At 41.8% G+C, this 23,357-nt stretch overlaps 1 protein-coding gene across 2 annotated transcripts; it reads right to left on the bottom strand.

The window, feature by feature from the left end:
- Nucleotides 1-473: 473 nt before the first annotated feature.
- Nucleotides 474-23,269, bottom strand: SLITRK6 (SLIT and NTRK like family member 6). Of its 2 annotated transcripts, none has more exons than XM_058185590.1 (2): nt 23,154-23,262; nt 474-5,482 (listed from the first exon to the last, which is right to left on the bottom strand). In XM_058185590.1, exon 2 carries the CDS (start codon nt 5,464-5,466, stop codon nt 2,941-2,943), a length of 2,526 nt encoding a protein of 841 aa, XP_058041573.1. In that variant the 5' UTR covers nt 5,467-5,482; nt 23,154-23,262; the 3' UTR covers nt 474-2,940. The 2 variants fall into 2 exon arrangements, with proteins under 2 accessions (XP_058041573.1, XP_058041572.1); XM_058185589.1 differs by having other exon boundaries at nt 476-5,482; nt 22,565-23,269.
- Between the last annotated feature and the right edge of the window lie 88 nt (nt 23,270-23,357).

The following is a 23,357-nucleotide window of genomic DNA, read 5'->3' as shown; positions in this document are numbered from 1 at the left end:
ATGGAGTGAACTCCCATTCCTTGCTCTAGCTCCTACCCACCTAGCAGTTTGAAAGCATGCAAATGCAAGTAGATTAATAGATACCACTTTGGTGGGAAGGCAACAGCATTCTGTGCACCTTGGCATACAGCCATGCTGACCACATTGCCAAGAAAATTGTCTTAAGATAAAACTGGCTCCCTCAGCCAAGAGCACCTAAAGTTGGATTTGACTCACAGGAAAACCTTTACCTTTTATATAGAACCCAACCCAGATGCTGATACATTCAGGTAGAAATGGAGATAGAGATATAATTTCTGTATTCATTCCATCTATTAAGATGCTAAATAAAGTACGCAATCCTCTAAATTCAGCATAGCTTCAGAGCATTATGCTTCATCTCCATAAAGGGATAATTCTTAAACTGTTTCATGTCATCGTATTCATTGTTTGGAGTCTAATACTTTGACCAACTTTTGTTCACATATAATTCTGAGAGTTGTTGCCCAACATTCTTGGAGGTACCAGTAGGAGAATATCGATTTAGAATATATTAACAAAAACCCAGTGCAAACATAAATAAGTAGTCAAGCAGATATGAAGATATACCGTAGTATGCTTTCTGTAGTACAACATCAGATAAATAAATGAAATAAATTTGATGTTAATGTCTTTCTTCTTTACTTTCCAGGGATGAACTTTCTCTACACAAATCAATACTTTACATCGAAGCCAAAGTTACTATGTAAGCAATCAGTAGGGACACTATTAAAATTATTTATTTATGGTAGATGCCATTCATAAGTCTGACTATCGTAAGTTATATAGATATTTCCCAGCTAATAATTATTGGGATCTTTAAGAGAAGATGCTACCAGGCTCTGATTTTTCAGCCCAAAAGTGCGTAAGGAGATATTTATCAAAGGGTGGCGGGTTTACAAAAAGAGTAACTTAATCAGGAGGGGAAATGCAGGTCAAATTACCATTTTGGCATTTTTTCAATCATACACTGGGATTTAACTGCCGTCTTGCCCCCAGAACAAGACACTTCTGTATGCATGGCAACGGACAGGAGACTCCAATTTGATTTCAGAATGGATCTGAACTCATGCATGCAGAGCTTACTTTAAAAAAGAGAGAGAGAGAGAAATTAAAAAGAGAGTCTTAATACAAAGAAGCGTGGTTTTTTTTTTTTTAAAAAAGGATCCCTTTATTGTCAGTTTTATTTATCATGATTAAGTTCTTTGATTTGCTTGAAAGGCACCCAAGAATAATAACTGTAATTTCAAACTTAAAAGATACAAATTGTACAGAATAAATAATAGAAATAATTCTAACTAAACTTTATAGTAAAATAAATTTGTCCTGCTTCTTGTCTTCTTAATTCGAAACATTATTTTAGTGCTACGTTCCATTGATCTCTACAGATTTGCTGTGCTGCTTACACTTTATTGTTCTCTCTCTCTCACACACACACACTCACGTGCACGCACGCACACACAAATCTAAATTGTGAGTGCAGCAAATCTGTGTTTAAAAACACAGAGACAGACTTGTGAAATTGTCAGAATTGGATTGAACGGTTTTCTTCTTCTCAGAAGCAAAGTTAGGACTGTAGATTAGGCCACATTAAATGTGAGCTGTGTTTACACGTCAGATCAAGTATGACAAAGAACATCGTTGTATTTAAACTTGACCACAATTCTATACACACCAAGCTGTGGAGTTCTGCAGGGCTTGCTAACCTTTAGATGGTTAGCCACTGACATCTATGTGTGCAACATTAGCTTACCCATACAAATGTTGCAAAAGCACATATCTAAGCATGTATCCATAAGATTGCAATAATTAATCTCAATGCAACTTCCTAGGTTTGTGACCTACCATGTTTAAACCAGACTTTTGGGGTGGGGTTGGGGGGGGGATGATGGCTGAGAAATGTTCTTCTGCCATGTCACTATGGCAAAGTCAGAGTGTTCACAGCCAGAAACAAGTTCTGATGGCTTATTTCTTGTCTGACTTGAAGTCTGAAATTTACTGGCCACAGCAAAGTGATGTTATCAAAAATTACCACCGGGAGCCAATCATATAAATACAGTAAAAAATAAAAATAAAAATTGGGTGCATCAATATACTAATATATTTACATTAAATTCTCAGTAGCGTTTCAAACTTCCCAAGTATAAGTGTCAATCCAATGTCGCACAGGAGTCTATATAGCAGCATTATATTGAAGATTGTCCCAAAAGGTGATTAAAAATGCCATCGAGGGAAAGTAACAAAAGGTTTCCATTATATCTTTTAAATTCTGGCATAATATACCACTTTCCCATTCCAACCTCATTCCAAATTAAAGATACCTAAATACTGCAGTCCTTGGAAGCTCACAAATGATTTTTTTCCCCGTTTTGAAACAAAAAACATATAGTTTTCTTTATAATTATTATGTACTACTGCCATGTAGAATTTGTTCATATATATGGACTCATCCATAGATAACATTCCCTACTTTCTAGCAGCTGGCTAAGAAGATCCTTGTAGGTTTTTAATTAAATATTGCCTACATGGGAAAAATAAAAAGGGAACCGAAGAAACAAATGCTTTAAAAGTCTGTTTAGCAAAACCAACAATTAAAAGTAAGTAAGAAAGAAAGAAAGAAAGAAACATTAGGGACTGCAATACACACCTAGAGGAATATGGCCAAGCAAACTGAATTTCTTCTGAGAATCCAGTTGTACAAAGTTCACATTTAAAATGGGGGGTAAGATATACAGAGCCTGAAAACTTTCCCATGGCTTCACACAGTTATCCCTGAGAGTTTCTTTTCACTCAGATTACTGCTGTGCTTAAAAGTTCTGATTGGTGACACATTATTATAAGGCACTTTTATTTACAAAGTTCTCAAATGTAAGACAAACCTAAGAGTTTCTGATTCAAAGCCTTCAAAGGTGGTCTTTCGTTTCATGTGTGCTGCTCCAAAACCTCCAAGTAATCAGGTTCAGCATGCAGGTTGGCCTTGAGCTCAAAATATTCATTTTTAGTCTGTTCTAGTAAAACTTTTCTCGGCCGCGAGAGCATAAGTGTCTCCATGAGCTTTAGCTCTTCGTGAGCTCTTGGATAATGTACTTCCATCTCAGGATGTAGCTGAGCAATGCTTTTCCGAAGATATTCCGTTATCCCCAGTTGTTGGAGTTCTCGCTCCTTCTCAAGAATGTTCCTATACAAGGAGCTTGTGTCCTGGAAGGACAAAAAATCAGCCGGTTGGTCTGTCGCTTTGTACTTGACATTTGGACCACCAGTGAGAGGGGAGGAGTGCTCCCTTTCTAAGAGGCTTCGCCGAAGGAGTTTGGAATCATTCCCCTCCTTATCATTCCTTTCATCTTGATGACCTGCAAATTTGGAGTTGAAAGATGGGCTTTGATAAACTTGAACCATGGGGCTGATCATGCGTTGTTCATACAAAGTTGAGGCTGGACGTTCGGTAGTATGGTGTGTTGTTTTATGACCATACATGCTGTATTGAAGCTGAACTGGGTTGTTGTCCCGCATTTGTTCTTCTGTTTGTTTCTTTTTATGCCGCCTCCGTCGATGTAGAACAAGAACAACAATGCCAGCTGCACAAAAAATCATTGTTATAAACACAATCAAGAGCCCCAGAATTAAAACAGAGAGAGGGATAACATCGGTGAGGGATTTCAGAATAGTATCCGCTGTACTGGTGGTAGTTGGTGATGTTGTGATGATTAGGAAGCTAGGATGAGTTGGGAGAGCTGGACTGTTCATTAAAGTGGGACATAACATATCATTGGTCAGAGATTTCAGTTCCTTTTTAGCTAGATGTCTTGGAGAGGTACAGAGAATTTCTCCCATCATTGTATTCCTGTTTAGTTTTTGTATCCATTGTTGTAGCCTGACCGAATCACAAGTGCAATCCCAGGGGTTGTCTTCTAATTCAATTTGTACTAGTAGATCTAGATCATCTAAGACATTTTTGATGGGCAAATGGGAAAACTGGTTGGTTTTCAAATTCAGCCTGGCTAGTGGAACTCCAGAAAAGATATGAGATGGTAAAGTTTGGAGGAGGTTGTTATTTAGATATAGGACCTTAAGTTTTGGCATTGGACTAAAAGTACCAGGTAAAATCTCCTTGATGGCGTTATATTCAAGATACAAATACTCAAGTCGCTGCAGGCCTAAAAACAAATTACGGCTTAGTTTGGTGAGGTGGTTGCCATTGAGATATAATTTTTGCAATTCAGTGAGATTTATAAAGGATCCTGCTTCTAACATCTCGATACGATTGTTTCCCAAATGAAGCATTTCTAGACTGTGATAACCCACAAGATCTGATTTCAGTAATGTCTGGATTATATTTCCGGCGAGAATCAACTTTTTAGGATTGGGAGGAGGAGGACCTAAATCTGACAAGCTTTCAATGTTTTGTTCCTGACATTGCATCAAAATCCCTGAAAGGATATTGCTGGTGCACTGGCAAGGTATAGGACAATATACTCCAGGAAAAAGAGTAGCTGGTTTTGTAACTCCAGGTGTTAAACTGGATTCCTTGGTGGGAGTTTTAAAAATAGGAATCACCTTGGTTGAGGAATGACTATCACTTACTGATGTTGTAATCACCAAAGGCAATGACCCTGATGGAGAATCAAGGTCATTTGAGGGTGGAGTTGGACAGAGTGATTCTGTTTTTAATCTGCTTAAAATGTTACCTTTCAATATGGGAGGGTTGTGGCATACAACATCCCCTATTATGGACTGAGGAGGCATGTTTTCTAACCAGCTCTTTAACTCCAGTAGGTCACAATTACAGATCCATTTGTTATCTTCTAGCTGAAGGTCTAGGATTCGGCCAATGTGTTCTAAAAAACCGACATAAGGTAATGTTTGTAGTTGGTTCCCTCGAAGGTCCAGGTGAGTTAATGGAACAAAGCGAAATACATTGGGAGGAAGGAATTCAATGGCATTGTCATTTAAAATAAGCACCTTAAGCCTGTTGAGTTTGCTGAAGGCACTTGATTCAATTATTGTGATGAAATTGTTGTCTGCTTGAAGGAATTCCAGGTTTTCTAGTCCATGGAAGGTGTCTTCCTTAAGTATTTCTAAATAATTGTGGTTGATATGGAGTTGTTTAAGGAGACTTAGCCCATTAAATGCCCCTGGTTCAATATCTACAATGTAGTTAAAGCCAAGGTGCAATGTGATCGCATTGATAAAGCTGGCAAAATCGTTGACCTGTAACATAGTCAAACTATTGTTTAAAAGACTAAGTTGGAAAGGCCGGGATGGTGGAATATGTACTTGAGATATCTCCTTGATGCCTCTTTCTTCACAGCTTATAATTAAGATGCTGTCTTTTTCTTCACAAAAACACAAGTCTTCGCAAGAGCCAACAGTTGAAGATGATGCTAGTTCAGAATAGAGCACATCACAAGCAGCCCCCAATAAACTTAATGCGATTATCCAGAGCTTCATGGTAATCCAACAGCGTCTGAAAAGTACAATAAATTAAACACGTTTTAGTTTTTCCTTCAACTTTGGTGGAAAAACAAACTATTAGCATGTTTTAGTATACATAAATCAGCTACTGAAAAGAAAAGCCGTTCTAATCCACAAAAATATTACAATCACTGTCTAGTCTAGTGGCAAGTGGCCAGTTTTAGGTTTCTGGGTGTTATCATAAAATGGGACCTGCGCTCACATTGCAGCAGTGGTCAAAAAGGCCCAGCAAAAATTATACTACCTGAGACTTCTCAGGAAACAACAACTGAATGAAAAACTGCTGGTGACCTTCTACCCTTGCACCACAGAGAGTATCTTAACTTACTGGACCTGTGTATGATTTGCCAATTGCACAGTGGCAGATAGGACAGCACTCCAGAGGGTTAACATCATTGCCCAGAGGATCATTGGTTGCCCTCGCCCCTCTTTGGAAGAGCTTCATAGCTCCCGCTGCCTTAAGAAAGTTCAAAATGTTCTTAAAGATCCATCTCATCTACTGTATAGTGCAATAGTAATGCAGTATCAGGGGGTTTTCAATTCAATTGTATAGAATGCAAAGGATTCTATACAATTGCAGTTATTTTTATAGTTATAACGTACAATGAAGATGGCATTTAATTTCGTTGTATGAGGTGCGATGACAATAAAGTAAACTAAACTAGTCTAAAAACTGAGAACTAGGGGGTCAGGCATTACTTCAAATTTCCAAGATAATTTAGTTTAGCCTTGAAAGACAGAAAGTTTATGGTAGAACTATGGCTTACTCCACATTGGGGAAATCATTTTCTTCTGCTGAACTGGGGTAATTGCTCTTCACACAATCATTCTTAGAGAATTGGAGGTTAAATACTTTTCAGCACAGAAGGCTGGACCCCCCCACTTCCCCCCCCCACAAATAAAGTCCCCAGTCCAACTTTCTCCAGAATAACAACTCAGAGATTGCACTGAACCTAACATCAGTATCTAAGGTAACATAGGCCTGATGCATGTCAAAGTAACATCTTTGTTTTATGTCTTTGAAAATAAAATATAATCTATAGGAAAGAAACGGCCAGCCAATTCACACTTTCACATTTATGTATGCACATTGTTTTAAAAAAGAAGAAGAAAAACAAATTCCACTGTATTCCCATAATCATGATGGTGAGATGATTTCTTTTGGGAATGCAATCAGGGCGCTGTACTTCAGGGTTTTTTTTGTTTTAATCTTCTGAAAGCAGAGGAGACAAAAAATGGCACAGTGATCAAATCCATATTTTTTTTCATGTTCTATCACTGGTATGGCCCACCCTTCTTTATTTTTCTAGCGCAGCAATGGGTGGCATAATCCTCTACCCACTCCCAGCTCACTATAACGTTTTCTCTTGTCTCTGCTTTGAAGTCCTGATTCAAAGGGCCTGCTTTCTATCCTGGGCTATGTTAAATTCTTCCAAGTGATTGGTTTACTATGCTTCATTCCAGATTAATGTTCTCTCCAGGTCTAATTAGACTCAGCAAGTGACATATCCACTCCCATGATGTTTGGTCACTACCAGGGGTGAAACCGGATCAGGTGATCCGGTAGCAATGGGGGCGGGTAGTTCAGCGAACCAGTAGCAAAAATCCCTGTCCCCTGCCCATGCCCACCCAATCGCCCGGTCCCCACTTGCCTACTTGGCAGCTTGCTGCTTCTTTCGGGCTCGCTTGCTTTTCCTGCCTTGCTTCGGCTGCTGCAATCAATTGCATCAGCTAGCAACTGAATCTGCCTGCCTGCAATCCATCTCATCGGTGAGCAACTCAATCTGCCTGCCTTGTCCCTTCAATTGGGTAAGTAACTGGGTTTTCTTTTGGGAGGGGAGCTTTAAAAAAATAGTTAATTGGATGTTTTTTTAAGAGTTTTATTTTTTTTTAGACATAGCAATTTAAAGTTAAGGAAGTTTTAAATTTAGCTGCTTTTATCTAAAAATATAAATAAAATATTTGTGCAACTTTCTGAGATTTGGTGTGTTTCTGTAGAGTTTCACTCTAACTACACTGTTAGATTCGGGCAATAACGAGGCAGGAGACCAGGATAGTGACAACAGCTCTTTACTATATGGTGAACCCAGCAGCAGTGCCCGGGAAAAACCTCTCCTTATATACAGTTTAGCCGGTGGCTTCAACCAATCAGCAACGTGCTTTTTTCCCGCCAAAACTTTTAAAGATACATTACACTCCTTCCCTCCCAGAAAACACTTTACCACTATTTACATAATATTTACATCTTATTTTTCGACGTAATCACGCAAGTAGACTGGGCGTCTCCTGACTCTTTCAGACCTGCGCAATTCATTCTCTGGGAGTGAGTCGAGCTGGCCGGAGGGACTGTTTGTTCCTCTCAGCTCCTCCTCTAGGCCATCCGGCCCTGGATTATTTGCAGAGTCTTCCTGCTGTCTTCAGGATGAACCAGTTGGCGCCGCTGGACCTCCTGGAACTCAGATAAGTCCTGCTTGCCCCGGGTTTGAGTCAGCTGTGGATTCCAACATTGAATAGTCAGGGCATGTTTCGCCTGATTCTGTATTACCAGTTATGCGTTTTCTTATCTGGTCTATGTGGCGCTTCCATACCCGGCCATCCCCAACTCTATTAGATATGACTTTGGTCCTGTTATTTCTAGGATTTTCCTGCTAACCAGGTCGGGCCTCGCTGTAGTTGTGTGCCCACACTAGGTCGCCTGTTGCCATCTCTTGTTTTACCGTGTGCCCCTTTGTAACCGTCTGGTGTGTAGTTTGGGTTTAAACGGTCTAGTGGGCACCTAAGCTTCCGACCCATTAATAGTTCGCCGGGCTGTGGCCAGTTGTGACACAGGGGTTCTGTGTTGGACTGCTAGGAATGTATCGATTTTGTTTGCCAATCGCCTGGCCTGATTCTGGACAATGCTTCCTTTGCGCCCGAACGAAACGTTCTGCAAGGCCGTCGTCGCAGGGTGGAAAGGCGCCGAGAGGACATGCCGGATGCCCTCCTCTGCCAAGTACCCCTCAAACTGGGTTGCCGTGAATTGCGGGCCGTTATCGGAGACTAAAGTGTCGGGCAACCCATGGGTTACAAATAGGTGCCGAGGACTGAAATCACGGCCTCGGCTGTCATGGATCTCATGAGAATGATTTCCAGCCATTTGGAGTAGGCATCGACTACTACCAGAAAGGTTTGGCCGTGGAAGGGCCGGCAAAATCGATATGGATCCTAGACCAGGGCCCTGGGGTCTCTCCCATTCCCGAATCGGGCCGTTGGGGTAGCGGTCTGGACTCCTGGCAGGCCTGGCATTTCCTATCCTTTCAGCAATTTCCGAGTCCATTAAGGGCCACCACACATAGCTTCTCGCTAGACCCTTCATTCTCACGATCCCTGGGTGACCTTCGTGAAGGAGATCCAATACCTTTTTCCTCAATTTCTCCGGGATCACCACTCGATCCCCCCATAGCAGGCACCCCCCTTGAGCCGAGAGTTCCCCACGTTTTTTTACAAACTCTTTAAGACGCCGCCCGCCGCAGCGGCCCAACCTCTTTGTACCCAACCAATTACAGTTCTTATTGTAATGTCCTTATACGAAGCCCGAGCCACCTCTTTGGATGTGACTGGGCCAGAGTCCAAAGAGTCAATTAGCAGAACTGGTATCCCCGGAGTGGGGTCTTCGATAGTCTCTGGTAACGGGCATCTGCTCAGGGCGTCTGCATGCCCTAATTCCTTTCCTGGCCGGTGTAGTAATTTGTAAGAATACGCTGCCAGGAAGATAGTCCATCGGGTCAGTCTTGGCGAAAGTGCCACGGGCGTTGGGCGGTCGCCTGCCAGCAGACCTAGCAAGGTCTATGGCCCGTGATGATTTCAAAATCACGACCAAATACATATTCATGGAATTTCTTTACTCCTGAGACTATAGCCAAGGCTTCCTTATCAAGCTGGCTATAATTCCTTTCAGTTGATGACATGGTTCGGGAGTAGTATGCAATAGGGGCTTCTGTGCCATTTGGTAACCTGTGGCTGAGCACAGCCCCACCCCATAGGGAGATGCATCGCAGCTTAACACTAATGGCAGCGTGCCATTGTATTGGATAAGGAGGCTATCACTCGTTAGGAGATTCTTTACCCTTCGAATGCCCTAGCTTCCGCCTTTCCCCAAGACCAGCCAGCCGTCTTTGCTAGTAATTTATGCAGCGGCTCGGCTACTGTTGCCTTATTCCTTAAGAATACCGCGTAGAAGTTGACCAGACCTAAGAATGCCTGTAACTCCGTTTTGTTCTTTGGAACCGGGGCCTTCCTGATGGCCCGTACCTTGCTCTCAGTGGGTGAATCCTTCCCTGTCTATCCGGTAGCCCAGGAATTCCACAGACTCAACCCCGATCTGGCATTTGTTCAGTTTAACCGTGAGACCGCCAGACCAGAAAATGCCCAGAACTTTTCGCAGCCTTACCCCTAATTCCTCTAGATTCTCAGCGGATACCAGTACATCGTCAAAGTATGGTACCACCCCTGGTAGGCCCTGCAATAGCCGCCCATTAGGTTCTGAAATAACCCTGGAGCCACACTAACCCCAAACTGTAACCGGGTACACTTAAAAGCCCCTCTGTGAGTCACAATTGTCTGCGCTTGGCTGTGCTGCTATCTACGGGCAGCTGTTGATAGGCTTGGGCCAAGTCTAGCTTGGCAAAACTTGCCCTTGCCCCATTGAGTGCAGTAAGTGCTGTACCACCGAACGGGTAAGCACTCTTTGCAACGCTTTGTTAAGCGTTGCCTTGTAGTCAGCGCAAATCCGGACCGACCCGTCCGGTTTGACTGGGGTGACTATAGGGTCTCCCACTTAGCATGGTCAACTGGCACTAGAATTCCCTGGTTTACTAGCTTGTCCAGTTCCCGGTCAATCCTGGGCTTTAGGGCTAACGGGACCCTCCTAGCCTTTAGACGGATAGGGGCAACTTGGGGTCTAGGTTAAGAGATAGGGGTCCCGTGTACTTGCCCAGGCAGTCTCTGAAAACGTCCCCAAATTCTTTCACGAGTGCGTCTTTGAGGTCGACTTCGTTTCTGAAGATTCCAGTCACTCCCATGCCCAATGCTCAGAACCAGTCCAGTCCCAACAAGCTTGGCAGGGTCCCATCGACGATGGTGATGGGCAGAGTTTTCTTGTATTGTCCATACTCGACGTGGACGGACGTTACCCCTCGGACGGGGATGCGATTCCCCTGGTAGTCTTGTACCTTTAATTTCTGTGGTTGCAGTTTGCGCTTTGCGATGGCGGGTAAGGCTCTCACGAGAGTGTCCCAGGACATGATCGTGATCGATGAGCCGGTGTCCACCTCCAATCGGCACGGCACCCCCTCAATCTTTGCCTTTGTAAAGATTTTTTTCTCTAGGCGAGTTGATGCGTGACCCACTCTCACGACAGTCTGATTCAACTTCGCGCCTTTTTTAAACTGACCACTCGCGGGCCGCTTCGCCGTTCCCGCGCTCTGATTGGCCGGTTTGAATTTTTGGCGGGAAGGTTGGGGAGCTCGACAGACCTGTGCTAGGTGCCCCTTCCTTTCGCATCGCCGACAAGTTGCATCTTTAAATCTGCATTGTTGTCGTTGGTGTTGCCCTCCGCAACTCGCACAGTCACCCCGGTCGTCTTTCTCCGGCCTCCCGGTGTGGAAGACTCCTTCCTCCTCCTCACCGTCCGATTCGGCCTGGACCTCTTCATTGTGGACCGGGGTTGATTTCGCACCAGCCGTTGGTGCGACCTGCTTTTGTAGGGTTTCCGCCGCTTGGGTAGACATCTCGTGAGCCCTGGCTTCGTCCAAGGCGTTTGCCAGCGTTAGGTTGCTTTTAGACAGCAGCCGCCTCCGCAAACGGATGTCCCTGACCCCGCGGATGAGTTGCTCCAGCAATGCCTCGTCCAAGTCTCGGTACTCGCAATGTTTTGAGGCTTTCCTCAGGGCGGCCATGTATGCACTGATGGACTCGCCTTCTTGCTGTCTACGCTCCCCGAATTCGAACCGTTGCACATACTTGGATGGCATTGGTGCAAAATGGGCTTTTAGTAAAGTCTGCAGAGTTTGCCACGGTACCGACTGTACCGGCGTTGGCTCAGCCAGGGATTCTGCGGTGTCGAAAACTTCTGGACCGCAGTGGCTCAGGAAATAGGCTCGTTTCCTGTTGTCTGAAACTCCTTGAAGTTCGTTCGCCTCGAGGAAACACTCGAAGCGAGCCATGTATGACCCCCATTTTTCCTTAGCTGGGTCGAATGGCGCTGGCGGTGTGTAGCCGGACATCGCTGCTTTCCGCTCTTGTTTTGCTGGGTTCGCGTCTTCCTGGTGAGTTCAGCTCTTTTCCTGGCGCTCTTAGCCTCGAGATCCCACCTTCGTCGCCAGTGTTAGATTCGGGCAATAACGAGGCAGGAGACCAGGATAGTGACAACAGCTCTTTACTATATGGTGAACCCAGCAGCAGTGCCCGGGAAAAACCTCTCCTTATATACAGTTTAGCCGGTGGCTTCAACCAATCAGCAACGTGCTTTTTTCCCGCCAAAACTTTTAAAGATACATTACATACACAAACACACAAAATCTCACAAAGCTGTATGTGGCATTGTGTGTGTGTGTGTGTGTGTGTGTGTGTGTGTGTGTGTGTGTGAGTCAGTTGTGTTGTGTGTATGCAAAGTGTGAAAGTTGTTTTTGAGCTTTTTGTGGCTGTGTGAGGTTTCTGCTTGTTTCAGGGACCATTTTGGGTGAAGTGCAGCTGCTTTTACATTGTGTGTGAGTCAGTTGTGTTGTGTTGTGTGTGTGTAAAGTGTGAAAGTTGGTTTTTGGTACCTCTTATTGTTTTGTGTACTTTGTTTATTATTTTTATTATTTATTGTTATTGGCCACACCCACCTGGTCACCTAACCACCAAGCCATGGCCACTAATTAAGCCACGCCCACAGAACTGGTAGGGAAATTTTTTGAATGGCATTCATTGGGGCTACTAGGATGCTATGTTCTTAGCTAGTCATGTTGACGAAGGCTCTCGTCTGATCGGTTTTTCCTAGTTGATCTAATAATAATTTATAACGGTCATAGAATCCAGTCAGGTCTCCTGGCCACCATGTTTTCCCTCCCTCTTCTGCTAGTGCACGTATGTTCCCTCTGGGCTCACCCTTTCAGTTTCTATCTGCTTGTATGAATTATACTAATCTAAGTGTCAGCATATAGACATAAGAATGAAGTTACAAAGTTCACATTTTATGTAGTCAACCATCACTTCTTTGCTTCCAGGATGTTTTACAGACCATAGTAGAACAAATGAGTGAATAGTAAATGTGATTCGGGTGGGGTGCAGCCAGTGAGGTTTGCCTTCTCTACAACATTCAAGGAAGTGAATGACCAGTCAAAGGCAGTGATGGTTATAATCTAGATCAGGGGTATCAAACTCACGTCGTCACAGCAACATCACGTGACGTAGTGGGATTTTTTCCCCCTTCCCTAAACCGGGAGTGGATGTGGCCAGTGCATGATGCATCCGGCCTGCAGGCCAGGAATTTGACAGCCCTGGCCTAGATTGAATACCAAGCATACCTCACTGTAAAATCACTATAATCAGGACTAGGGACAGATGCAAGAACAGCTGGAGCATCATGGAAGACAAACAGCTTAGATTGCCATGCAGAATTACCCAGTGACTTCAGCAACAGATCTGAAATGCATGGTTTTCTTAGAGAATGAGAAATTGCTTAGATTTTACTGAATTAATTATCCCCTCTTCATCGTTTTTATAACTCAAGATGGAGAACATACCTCATAGTCCTTCCTCCTCCTATTTTCCCCTTGAGGTGAGGTGAGTTGGACTGAAAGCTCAACATTACCCAATTCAGTTTCATGTCTAAGAAGGGACTAGAACTCACAGTCCCCTGGTTTCTAGGTCAGCATCTTAAACCATTATACTGGTTGTGATGTGATTTGGAGGTGGTTCAGGGATTCACAAAAATGAAGTTAGAGAAGCTAATGTGACACTTGGATTGTAGATTGCTCATCTGTGATTTAAACAAGTTTAAATTTGAAGTTAAATTTAAGTTTAAATTTGAAGTTATACCTGCTCAAAGTATAGAATAACTATGGGGAAGGAAGAACTCAAAGATTAACGACATGCTTCATCTAAACAGATCATTAAACAAACCATTGTATTTTGGCTCTGTAGTTTTCTAGCTACACTTTTAAATGCCATTTTTAAAAAATCCTTTCTTAAGAATGGGAGTATATTCTAAGCCATTTAGATCAGTGGTGGGATTCAAATAATTTAACAACTGGTTCTCTGCCCTAATGATTTTTTCCAACAACCAGTTCACCAAACTGCTCAGAAAGTTAACAAACAGTTCTCCCGAAGTGGTGCAAACTGGATGAATCCCAGCACTGCACTAGATCAATCTAAGAAAGACTTCACTTGTATTTTGTGGACAGGAAAAGAAAGTTATTCTCACCATTAAGAAAAAATAATGGGCTGCTACTTATAAAATGCTGTGTGTATTACATATTCAGGGTCAGGGCATTGGCCTAAACAAGAAGAAGGATAAAACACTGTCCCAAAGAATACCACCCTTGAAAATTACTATATAAAATTTAGCAATGGCATAAAATCAAAGATGTAATAGAAAAATTGAGTCAAAGAAGAAACAACAACCAAATAAAAACCGGAGAGAAAAATACTTATAAAGGAGACTATTTGTAGCTCAGGATTGAGGGGTCCATAGTGCTCTCTGAGCTTGGTTGTTTTCTTGCAGATGTTTTATTACCCAAACTATGTTACCTAGTCTGGGTAATGAAATGTTTGCAAGAAAAGAAGAGAGCACCAAGGACCACTCAGAAAAATACTTCTAAGTAAAATGTTGATTTTGTCCTACTCAAAGGAACATTTGATTCTTTACTAGAATAGTGTCAGCCTCCACTCCAATCCTCACATATTTTTGTACAATTTATATTCAGTAGTTAGATTGTAATTAGATTGTCTTTGTGTAATGTAAAATAGTTTAAGGATGTAAGATGTATCACTGCCCTATTCAGGGTAAGGGAAGAGGGCCCTTTAAGAGTGTCATCTGACATAACAGAAAGGGGAGGGGAGATTGATGCTTTGAATTCAACAGGAATGTTAGAGCATGGACTTTCAACGGACATTGCATTCCTGAGATGATTTACAGCCAGAGACCTGCGGAAGAAGATTACCACGGGAGGCCGAGAAGGAGCTGGCATTGGACCAGACCTGCTGACCTCTTGGGGAGAGGAGGGACTAACGAAGGGATATGGAATGTTAGCCATATTTTGTCTCAGATCCAACTTTATACTGCTGCAGTCATGATGTATTTAGTAAAAGTACTTTTGTTTATTTGCAAATGAAGTCAAGGTGTATTCTTTCCTAAATATAATCAGAGGCAGCCTGACACATAGCCTCATATTTCTATGAGCAGTAGGATTGACATTGGAAGAAAATATATTATATTGCTTTTCTGGTAAAAATTGTGTTGTCCATCATATCTTGAATAGAAATATGGTCTACCTAAATTTCCTGCTACAGATGGTTGAAGAAAACGTAGACAGGAGTTAGTTAACTTAGTTTAAAGAACCAGCTATATGCACATGGTGTCCTTTAGTCATTGTGCTTCATTCTGCAACTATAGTAACTGTTTACTTTATAGCAAGAAATGCTAATTAGAGTTCCTTACTAGTATTATCCTGATTCTCTAAAACCAGGACATCCTAAAGGCAAAAAACTGCAAACATCAATAGCACTATTTTATAGGTCTATACACCTCAAATTCAGTGGGATATATTCCTTGGTAAGCCTAAATTCAATTACAATTTTTTTTCCATCTAAGGGAATCATTTGCAGAGTTCAGGACTGAGAATAAATTATTATGAAGTAATGAAGTTGCTACCAAAGGACTTGAGAAAACTCACTGTTTATAGAAGCATAAGAAAGCTTCTGTGTGAAAGGTAACCTAAGGGCTACCTATATGTGGGGTACTTATAAGGGTGTATGGGGATAATAGCTCAAGAAGGACAGTATTGATTGTTGAGTATATTGACAACCAAATCGAGGAAGGGAAAGCAAAGATGAGTTTCCCAAATTAACAGTGAAAGGGCTCTTAATGAGAAAGGTATGATCAAACCAGCCCCACCTCCAAATACCACTGAACAAAGGTTGCAAATTGTAGTTGAATGATAGGGAAGGAAAGCAGAGGGAATAGATATGCTAAAATTAAAGAGAAACATCTGGATAAAGCACTTGCTGTGTGATTAAAAATAAACAACCATCCAGTCACTAAGAAACTACTTTTTAAAAATTGTCTGGCATAGCAAGGAGAATTATCCATGGAAATCAATGGAGAAACCTATGATTATAATGTAGATGTAGAGCTGCTGATCCAGTTCTATAGAGGAATTATTGAGACTGTCATCGGCACCTCTATAACTGTCTGATTTGGTTCTGCAACCCAACAAGACAGACACAGACTTCAGAGGATAATTACTACCAACCTGCCTTCCATTGAGGACCTCTATACTGCTCAAGTTAAAAAGAACTGTGAATTATATTTACAGACCCCTCACATCCTGGACATAAACTGTTTCAACTCCTACCCTCAAAACGACGCTATAGAGCACTGCACACCAGAACAAATAGACACAAGAACAATTTTTCTCGAGCACCATCACTCTGCTAAACAAATAATTCCCTCAACATTGTAAACTATTTACTAAATCTGCACTACTATTAATCTTCTCATCCTTCCCATCACCCATCTCCTTCCACTTATGACTGTATGACTGTAACTTTGTTGCTTGTATCCTTAAGATTTATATTGATATTGTTTTCTGATTGCTTATTTGTACTCTATGACTATCATTAAGTGTTGTACCTTATAATTCTTGATGAACGAATCTTTTCTTTTATGTACACCAGTGCTTCTCAATTATTTTCTGTCATGCCCCCCTAGGAAGAAGAAAACATTTTCCGCGCCCCCCGCGCGACTGTAAATAGTATCAATAGCTTGTTATGACAGTGTTTGCCGAGGTCAAACACGCCCCCCTTTACGGAGCCAGGGGGGGCGCGCCCCACTATTTGAGAAGCACTGATGTACACTGAGAGCATATGCATTAAGACAAATTCCTTGTGTGTCCAATCACACTTGGCCAATAAAAAATTATGTTCTATTCTATTCTATTCTATTCTATTCTATTCTATTCTATTCTATTCTATTCTATTCTATTCTATTCTATTCTATTCTATTGATGGTGTTGGGAATCCAAGTATATCAGGTCTGTGGTGGAATCTCCAGCTAGATTGGAGGGAGGGGTTGAGAGGAGGTCAATTTTACACTTTTTGCACTGCAGAAAGCAACTCTAGTCTGACCTCCCCCAGAATCCTTGAACCCTTATCCGACCATTCCCAAGGGAATGCACTCAGATTGACAGTCTTTATTGTAACATAGATCACTTCTTTTTGAGACTATTCGCAAGTGATTCCGGTTGCTTTCACAGTCTGACACAGTCCATCATATTCTCCCTGAACACAAAAAAACTAGCTTTTTCTATCTTTGGATTCTTATTTAATGGGAAACAGACTTTAAACAGCTCAACAGAAGTGAATTCAGTAAGAAATGAATAATTGAATAATAAAAGATTGCAACTTTATATAAGTATGTATCGCTATTAGAAATATATAAATTGGATTGAAAGTAATAATGATGATCAATGCTATTAGTTTTATTTGCATTAGAAGGTATGATACCCAGGTGCCACATTGTTCATGTATTGATATGTTTGTAAGAATAAATAAATAAAAAACTTTGAAAAAAAGAAATTAATTTCATTTTCTTAATAATTCATATTAGAAGGAAATGGTTATGGCAGCCCTGCAGGGTAGTTCAAAATGCATGCAACTTATCAGTCTCTCAGTTAGTTCTATTAAACTCTAGACGTCTATGAAGATTCTCAATCATCCAGGTCATGGTTGTCCCAAAGGTGCTTTTTCAAGAGGCAACTGAGCCTTTCTTTGCTCTTCCTTGAAGACATTAATCTTCTCATCCAAGAGGCTTCTTCAGAAATACAGATGCTTCTTGGATAAGAAGCAAAAACATATTTACAGATCCCTCACATCCTGGACATAAACTGTTTCAACTCCTACCCTCAAAACGATGCGATAGAGCACTGCACACCAGAACAATTAGACACAAGAACAGTTTTTTCCCAAACTCCATCACTCTGCTAAACAAATAATTCCCTCAACTGTCAAACTATTCACCAAATCTATACTACTATTAATCTTCTCATCATTCCCATCACCCATCTCCTTCCACTTATGACTACAACTTTGTTGCTTGTATCCTTACAATTTATACTGATATTGTTTCCTGATTGCTTAATGGTAGCCTATGACTATCATTACATGTTGTATCATTAAGTGTTAAATTTGTACCTGATGACTATCATTAAGTGTTGTAAGTGTTGTACCTTGATGAAGGTATCTTTTCTTTTCTGTACACTGAGAGCATATGCACCAAGACAAATTCCTTGTGTGTCCAATCACACTTGGCCAATAAAAAATTCTATTCTATTCTAAAAAAAAGTGTTCAAGGAAAAGCAGAGAAAGTCCAGTTGCCTCTTGCAAAAGCACCTTTGGGACCTTAAATTTTAGGAATTTCTAAAGATACTTTCTAGGCATAAGAGTGAGTTTGCAGTAGTGGTTAAAGCATCAGATTAGAAACCTGAGACCCTGAGTTCTATTCAGTGGTGGTATTCAGCCGGTTCAGACCAGTTCAGGTGACCCGGTAGTGGTAACCCGGTAGTGGTAACTGCAAGGTGGGCCCACCCACCTTCCCCGGCGTAATGCCATCCTATTTAGCCATGTTTTCTAGGCCAGGCGCATGCGCAGAAGGCATGTGTGCGAGCAAAGCAAATGTGTGGAAGGCCGGGGAAATGCATGGAAGGTGCGCGTGTGCACGAAGCAAGTGTGTGCACACGTGGCAAACCAGTTGTAAGAATATGTTAAACCCACCTCTGGTTCTAGCCCCTCCTTAAGCACAAAAACAAGTGGGTGAACCTTGGGCCATCCCTCTTTCTCAGCCCTACTAATCAAGTAATGGCAAATCAATCTTCCCAAGAAAACTGCACAGTCTTTTCCAGATAGTCACCAGGAGTCAAAACTTAACCAGACGCACAAATAAATAAATACATTTTCTGGACATATTTCTTCTCTTCCTCAGGTTGGAAGCTAGATTGATATTTTCTTTTTAATACTGTCTACTTGCTTCTATTTTGATGGTGGAGGTTAGTCTTCAAGAATGAATTACAAAATGGCAATATGGGGGGTGGGGTGGGGTTGTTGTTTGTTTGTTTGTTTTAATCCAAAATACAAAGACACTGTGAAGAAAGAAAGAGCGAGAAAGAGATGCAGAGAAAATAATAGTTGTACAACAACAGCCTACAGTTAATTTTGCAATTCAGCAGCAGAGCCGCAGAGCAGAGGCTTTGAATTCTCAGTCAAAAATCTATCATGCCTTCAGGTTGCCTCAATCTATCTGACTGGCCCCCATCAAAGGACAATGAACTATGCACTCTGTCGTATTGCAGGATGCCCTTGTAAAACTTTGAAAGTAGCATTAAAAATGAAGAAATAATTCTAAGTCTATTATGACCAAAAGCTAGTGGGAGTAATAAAAAGTATGGAGGGGAGACGGAAATGAGATACGCAAAGAGACACGTGTGGGATTGTCAACAGTGTCATTAAATTCAGTGACAATGAAGTGTACATGGCTAACATTATTTACAAAACCCTGGTTTCAGACATGAAAATTAGTGAAGGATACATTTTAAATTTACATTTAAATTGCCTCCAGAAATTGTAAATGCTCCAACACTGGAAGTTTTTAAGAAGAGATTGGATAACCATTTGTCTGAAATTCTATAGGGTTTCCTGCCTAAGCAGGGGGTTGGACTAGAAGACCTCCAAGATCTCTTCCAACTCTGTCTATTCTATTCTATTCTATTCTATTCTATTCTATTCTATTCTATTCTATTCAATGTGAAGAATAATTTACGGTTGCAAAAATTGCCTTTCTTTTTATCTAATGCATTTGTTGAGCACCTCCCATTGTTTTATAGCAGCAATTTATGAAGAGACAACTTTTCAAAGGGAAAAATTGCCTAGCAGAAAAACAAAAGATTACTTCAGACACATCAGGCAAGTTTGTTTTGTTTTTGTTTTTGTTTTTTGTTTTGTTTTTTTTTCTTTTTTTGAGGCAAAGGGGAGGCCAATTCTTTACTGCAAAGCAAGCAAATCAAAGCTACTCTACTTCAATAGTAAACATGAGTGCGTGCTTAAGACACTCTTTCTTGGAAGAATTCCCAATGAATTCAGTGTGGATTATTACCAGGTTATGACCATCTTCTGTTTGGAAAGTTGCTGCTGAAGTTGAGGAATCAAGTAAGAATGACTGTTTTAACTATTTTATTTAACTAAATATAGTCCATCTCACTTAATAAAACAATTTGACATGGGAAGGAATGTTATGTGAAAATGTAATTGTTTGTCTTTCCCTTCACCACAAGCATGTGCCTGATCTCATAAATCTCACAAGTTTAGAAAATGCCTCTTCTGTGTAAACATGGCATAATCTGTTGCTTGTGCATTAATTGGATTTATTCAATCAAGATGATTTGCGGCAAACGGTTCACCCAACTGCAGTGAAGGTTACGGAAAGTCACACAACCAAACCATGATGGAGAAAGATCTCTTAGTTTTGAGACTTTGGGGGCTTTCTAGGGGCATTTGGTTTGTTCGCCATGACAGGAAACAAGATGCTAGATTGGATGCAGCCTGTTTCCACTAAGATGCCTTTATGGTTATATATTGGCTGCGGTTTTCACACATGTACTTAAGAGTCCATTCTATGAAACCTGGCAGGTCTTCTGAATAAACCTGAGTATTATTAGACAGCTCATCTGAATTAACTTTGACAGGTTTTTTAAAAATTTGATGTGGTTTCTCTTTTGTTTCTTGCAGAAAAATTTTCTTCATGAGAGTATATGGGCATTTAGCAAAACTAATGAAATTGATTCTACAGTTATCAATGACCCTCTCTGGGACATTTTAAACATCTGGGGTCCTTGGTGTGCTCCGAGCTCAGTTCTTTGCTTGCAGACATTACCCACCCACCTACATAACATCAACAGGATTAATGATAATATTACCTAGCTGGGTGATGAAAGCAAGCTCAGAGAGAACCAAAGACTCTACTTGTTCCACATCATATTCCTTTCTATTGCAATATTTTAAGAGGCTTATTCATGGTGAAGTAGTACAGGTCTCAAGGAGATTAACAGAGTTTACACCTAGGTAAATATCCACAGTATCATAATTTCAATGTTTCTAAATATATTTCTTAGCTGACTCATCTTTGGTTGATTTATTTTTGTTCACACAAGAATTCACACACACATATGATACCTTTTGAAACAAAGGAATTAATATCTTGGTTTAATTTAAATAGTCCTGGTTGAGTTCCTTCCACCAACCCCACCATCTCAGACTGATGAGCCAGGCACCGCATGCAGATCCAGGCATTCAAAGTATCTTGCTTCCTTACCACTCCTTAAAACAAGAATTCCACTTGCAGTATCCAATATTTGTACCTGACAATCTAATGTCACCAATGCTGCTTCTTGGATACTCTTATCGGCATCCAAATCTTCATGTATTATTTATCTACCCTTTTCATAGGGAAAGAGGACATTCTACGCATGCGATTATAACCTTGGGCAGAATTAAGATAAGTAAATCAGTCTGGGTTGCATTGAAGATTACTTTGCATATATATATATATGTTTGGGGAGGGGGGAATGAAAGTTTTCCATCCTTGTTTCCCTCAAATGGAAAGCATTCCCATGTTAACTATTGCCATACTTTCTTGAGCATACTGCAATCCCTCAGTCTTTCATTCACATAGTTGGTCCCTCTGCAGAAAAAGACTTCAAGCTTATGAAAAGGATAGCTCAGGATGTTTTTTTAAACAACAACAACAACAACAATCTTTCTACTCTTTGAGTACACCCCAGTCTTCCAGAGCTACTGGTAATACAACTGTACATAAAATTGCCTGCTTTTATATATGCGTGTGGCATGCAATTGTTTCTTGCTAATACTTTCCCCTCAACCCGGCCATAGATCTCTGTCACCCTCACAGTAGCTAACCTCATATTACAAATGTACCGAGCAGAAGGCATGCCAAGTGACATCAATTAATTTAATTAACATTGCAGGTTAACAGAAATGTGACTCATAACTTGGCTGATTTGTATTTTAATTGAAGCCATCCATTCCATCCGTTACCCCCCCAAAAAATTTGCCCTGAAATAAGCGGTTCCATTTCAAGCATGAAAAGAGAGGAAACGAGTTCGGAGGGAAATCTAATCATTCAGGAGGAGTTCCCCTGACTTGAGTCGATTTTTGCCCACAACGTTGCCCCTAACAGCAACATTTTCCTCTTCGTGTTAAAAAGGCTCACAAACCCATCTGTTCCAAACAATGACCAAGCCAAACAAACCCTCCGCAAGATAACCAAAGGAGTCCCAAATCCAGATTTCTCTTCTGGGGATTTCCTTAGGCGGGAGGGCATCATTAACAACCTAGCAAGATCCCCGACCTGAAAGCCCAAAGTTTTCGACGAACAAACGATGGTTGGGGTTGATCTATCCTCGTGGGTCCCCCGCGTTTATCTGCCCAGCTCGACAGTTCGTCTTAGACGAGGGTAGCCTTTCTTTTCAAACTCTCCCTTTCTCCACGCGCGTCATTCCCCCACCACCACCCACCCAATGCTTCTCTTCGAGGCTAGTGCTTCTCCTTTCTATTTTAAATGCTCCGGCACTTCATCCACGCAAGACAAGCCACCCACCCACCCCCCAAAAAACCCACGAGGGAATCTGAAGACATCGCCCCGCAAATGACTTTGCTCTGCTCTTAGTTACCGGCAAAGAATAGGAAAGGAAGAGGGATCCGTCCCTAACCACGAGAAACGCGGTTTCCTTACTTAATCGCCGGAGAGAGAACGCGTCCTTACCTGCACAGCAGCTACACCCACTGACAAAGTCGGTTATTGGCACAGGAGCAGCCGTTCCGAGAGAAATTCCCTTCCCTTCTTCCCGAAGCGCAGACTTTTCTTCCCTTCCCTTCCCTTTTTTATTTTTCCCCCCCACCTCCTCCGAGAAGGGCAACTCACTCCCGCGTAGCTCTCTAGTCCCGGGAAGTGAAAATCCTCGGTCCAAAGGAAACAGCAGCGGTAACCATCCCAGTGAGCCGCGAGAGGAGGAGGAGGAGGGAGGGAGAGAGGGAGGAAGAAAGGAAGGAAGGAAGGAAGGAGGAAGGGCAGCCACTACTAGACCATCCTGTAAACAGTTATCCCTTTCGCCTCAATTAACATGCACAGCAGACTTCCCAGCTCGGTTGACTTTCTGCATGTCAGTTGAGTTAACCGTTTGCGGGGCTTCGGGGTGCGAGGGAAATGAAACGGGCGCTGAGCAGGATCTGGAAAGCTGAGCGCGCGGGGGCACTTCTCGCCTGCTTTTTCTTCTAAAACGATCCCAAGCGGGCGGCGATGCACCCTCTTCCTCTTTCCCTCGGCTCTTTAGCTCGTTAGCTCGGTTTGTTACCCGTCAGAGATGGCCGGAGGCTGGGGGGATAGGCGCAAATAAGAGAGGCTTCTATATAGCCTTTTGACTCAGCCTTCCCCACCACAGGGTTTTCATCTGCCAGGGATATTTCATACAAGATTCGGCTCCACCTTAGGAAAACTCAACCCCTCCTCCTCTTCCCCCTGCCAATTATTTCTCCTCCTCCTCCTCTTCCTTTTCTTA

Source organism: Ahaetulla prasina, chromosome 5 (genome assembly GCF_028640845.1).
Source record: "Ahaetulla prasina isolate Xishuangbanna chromosome 5, ASM2864084v1, whole genome shotgun sequence".
Classification (NCBI taxonomy): Eukaryota; Metazoa; Chordata; class Lepidosauria; order Squamata; family Colubridae; genus Ahaetulla; species Ahaetulla prasina.
This window is presented reverse-complemented; position numbering and strand designations above follow the sequence as displayed.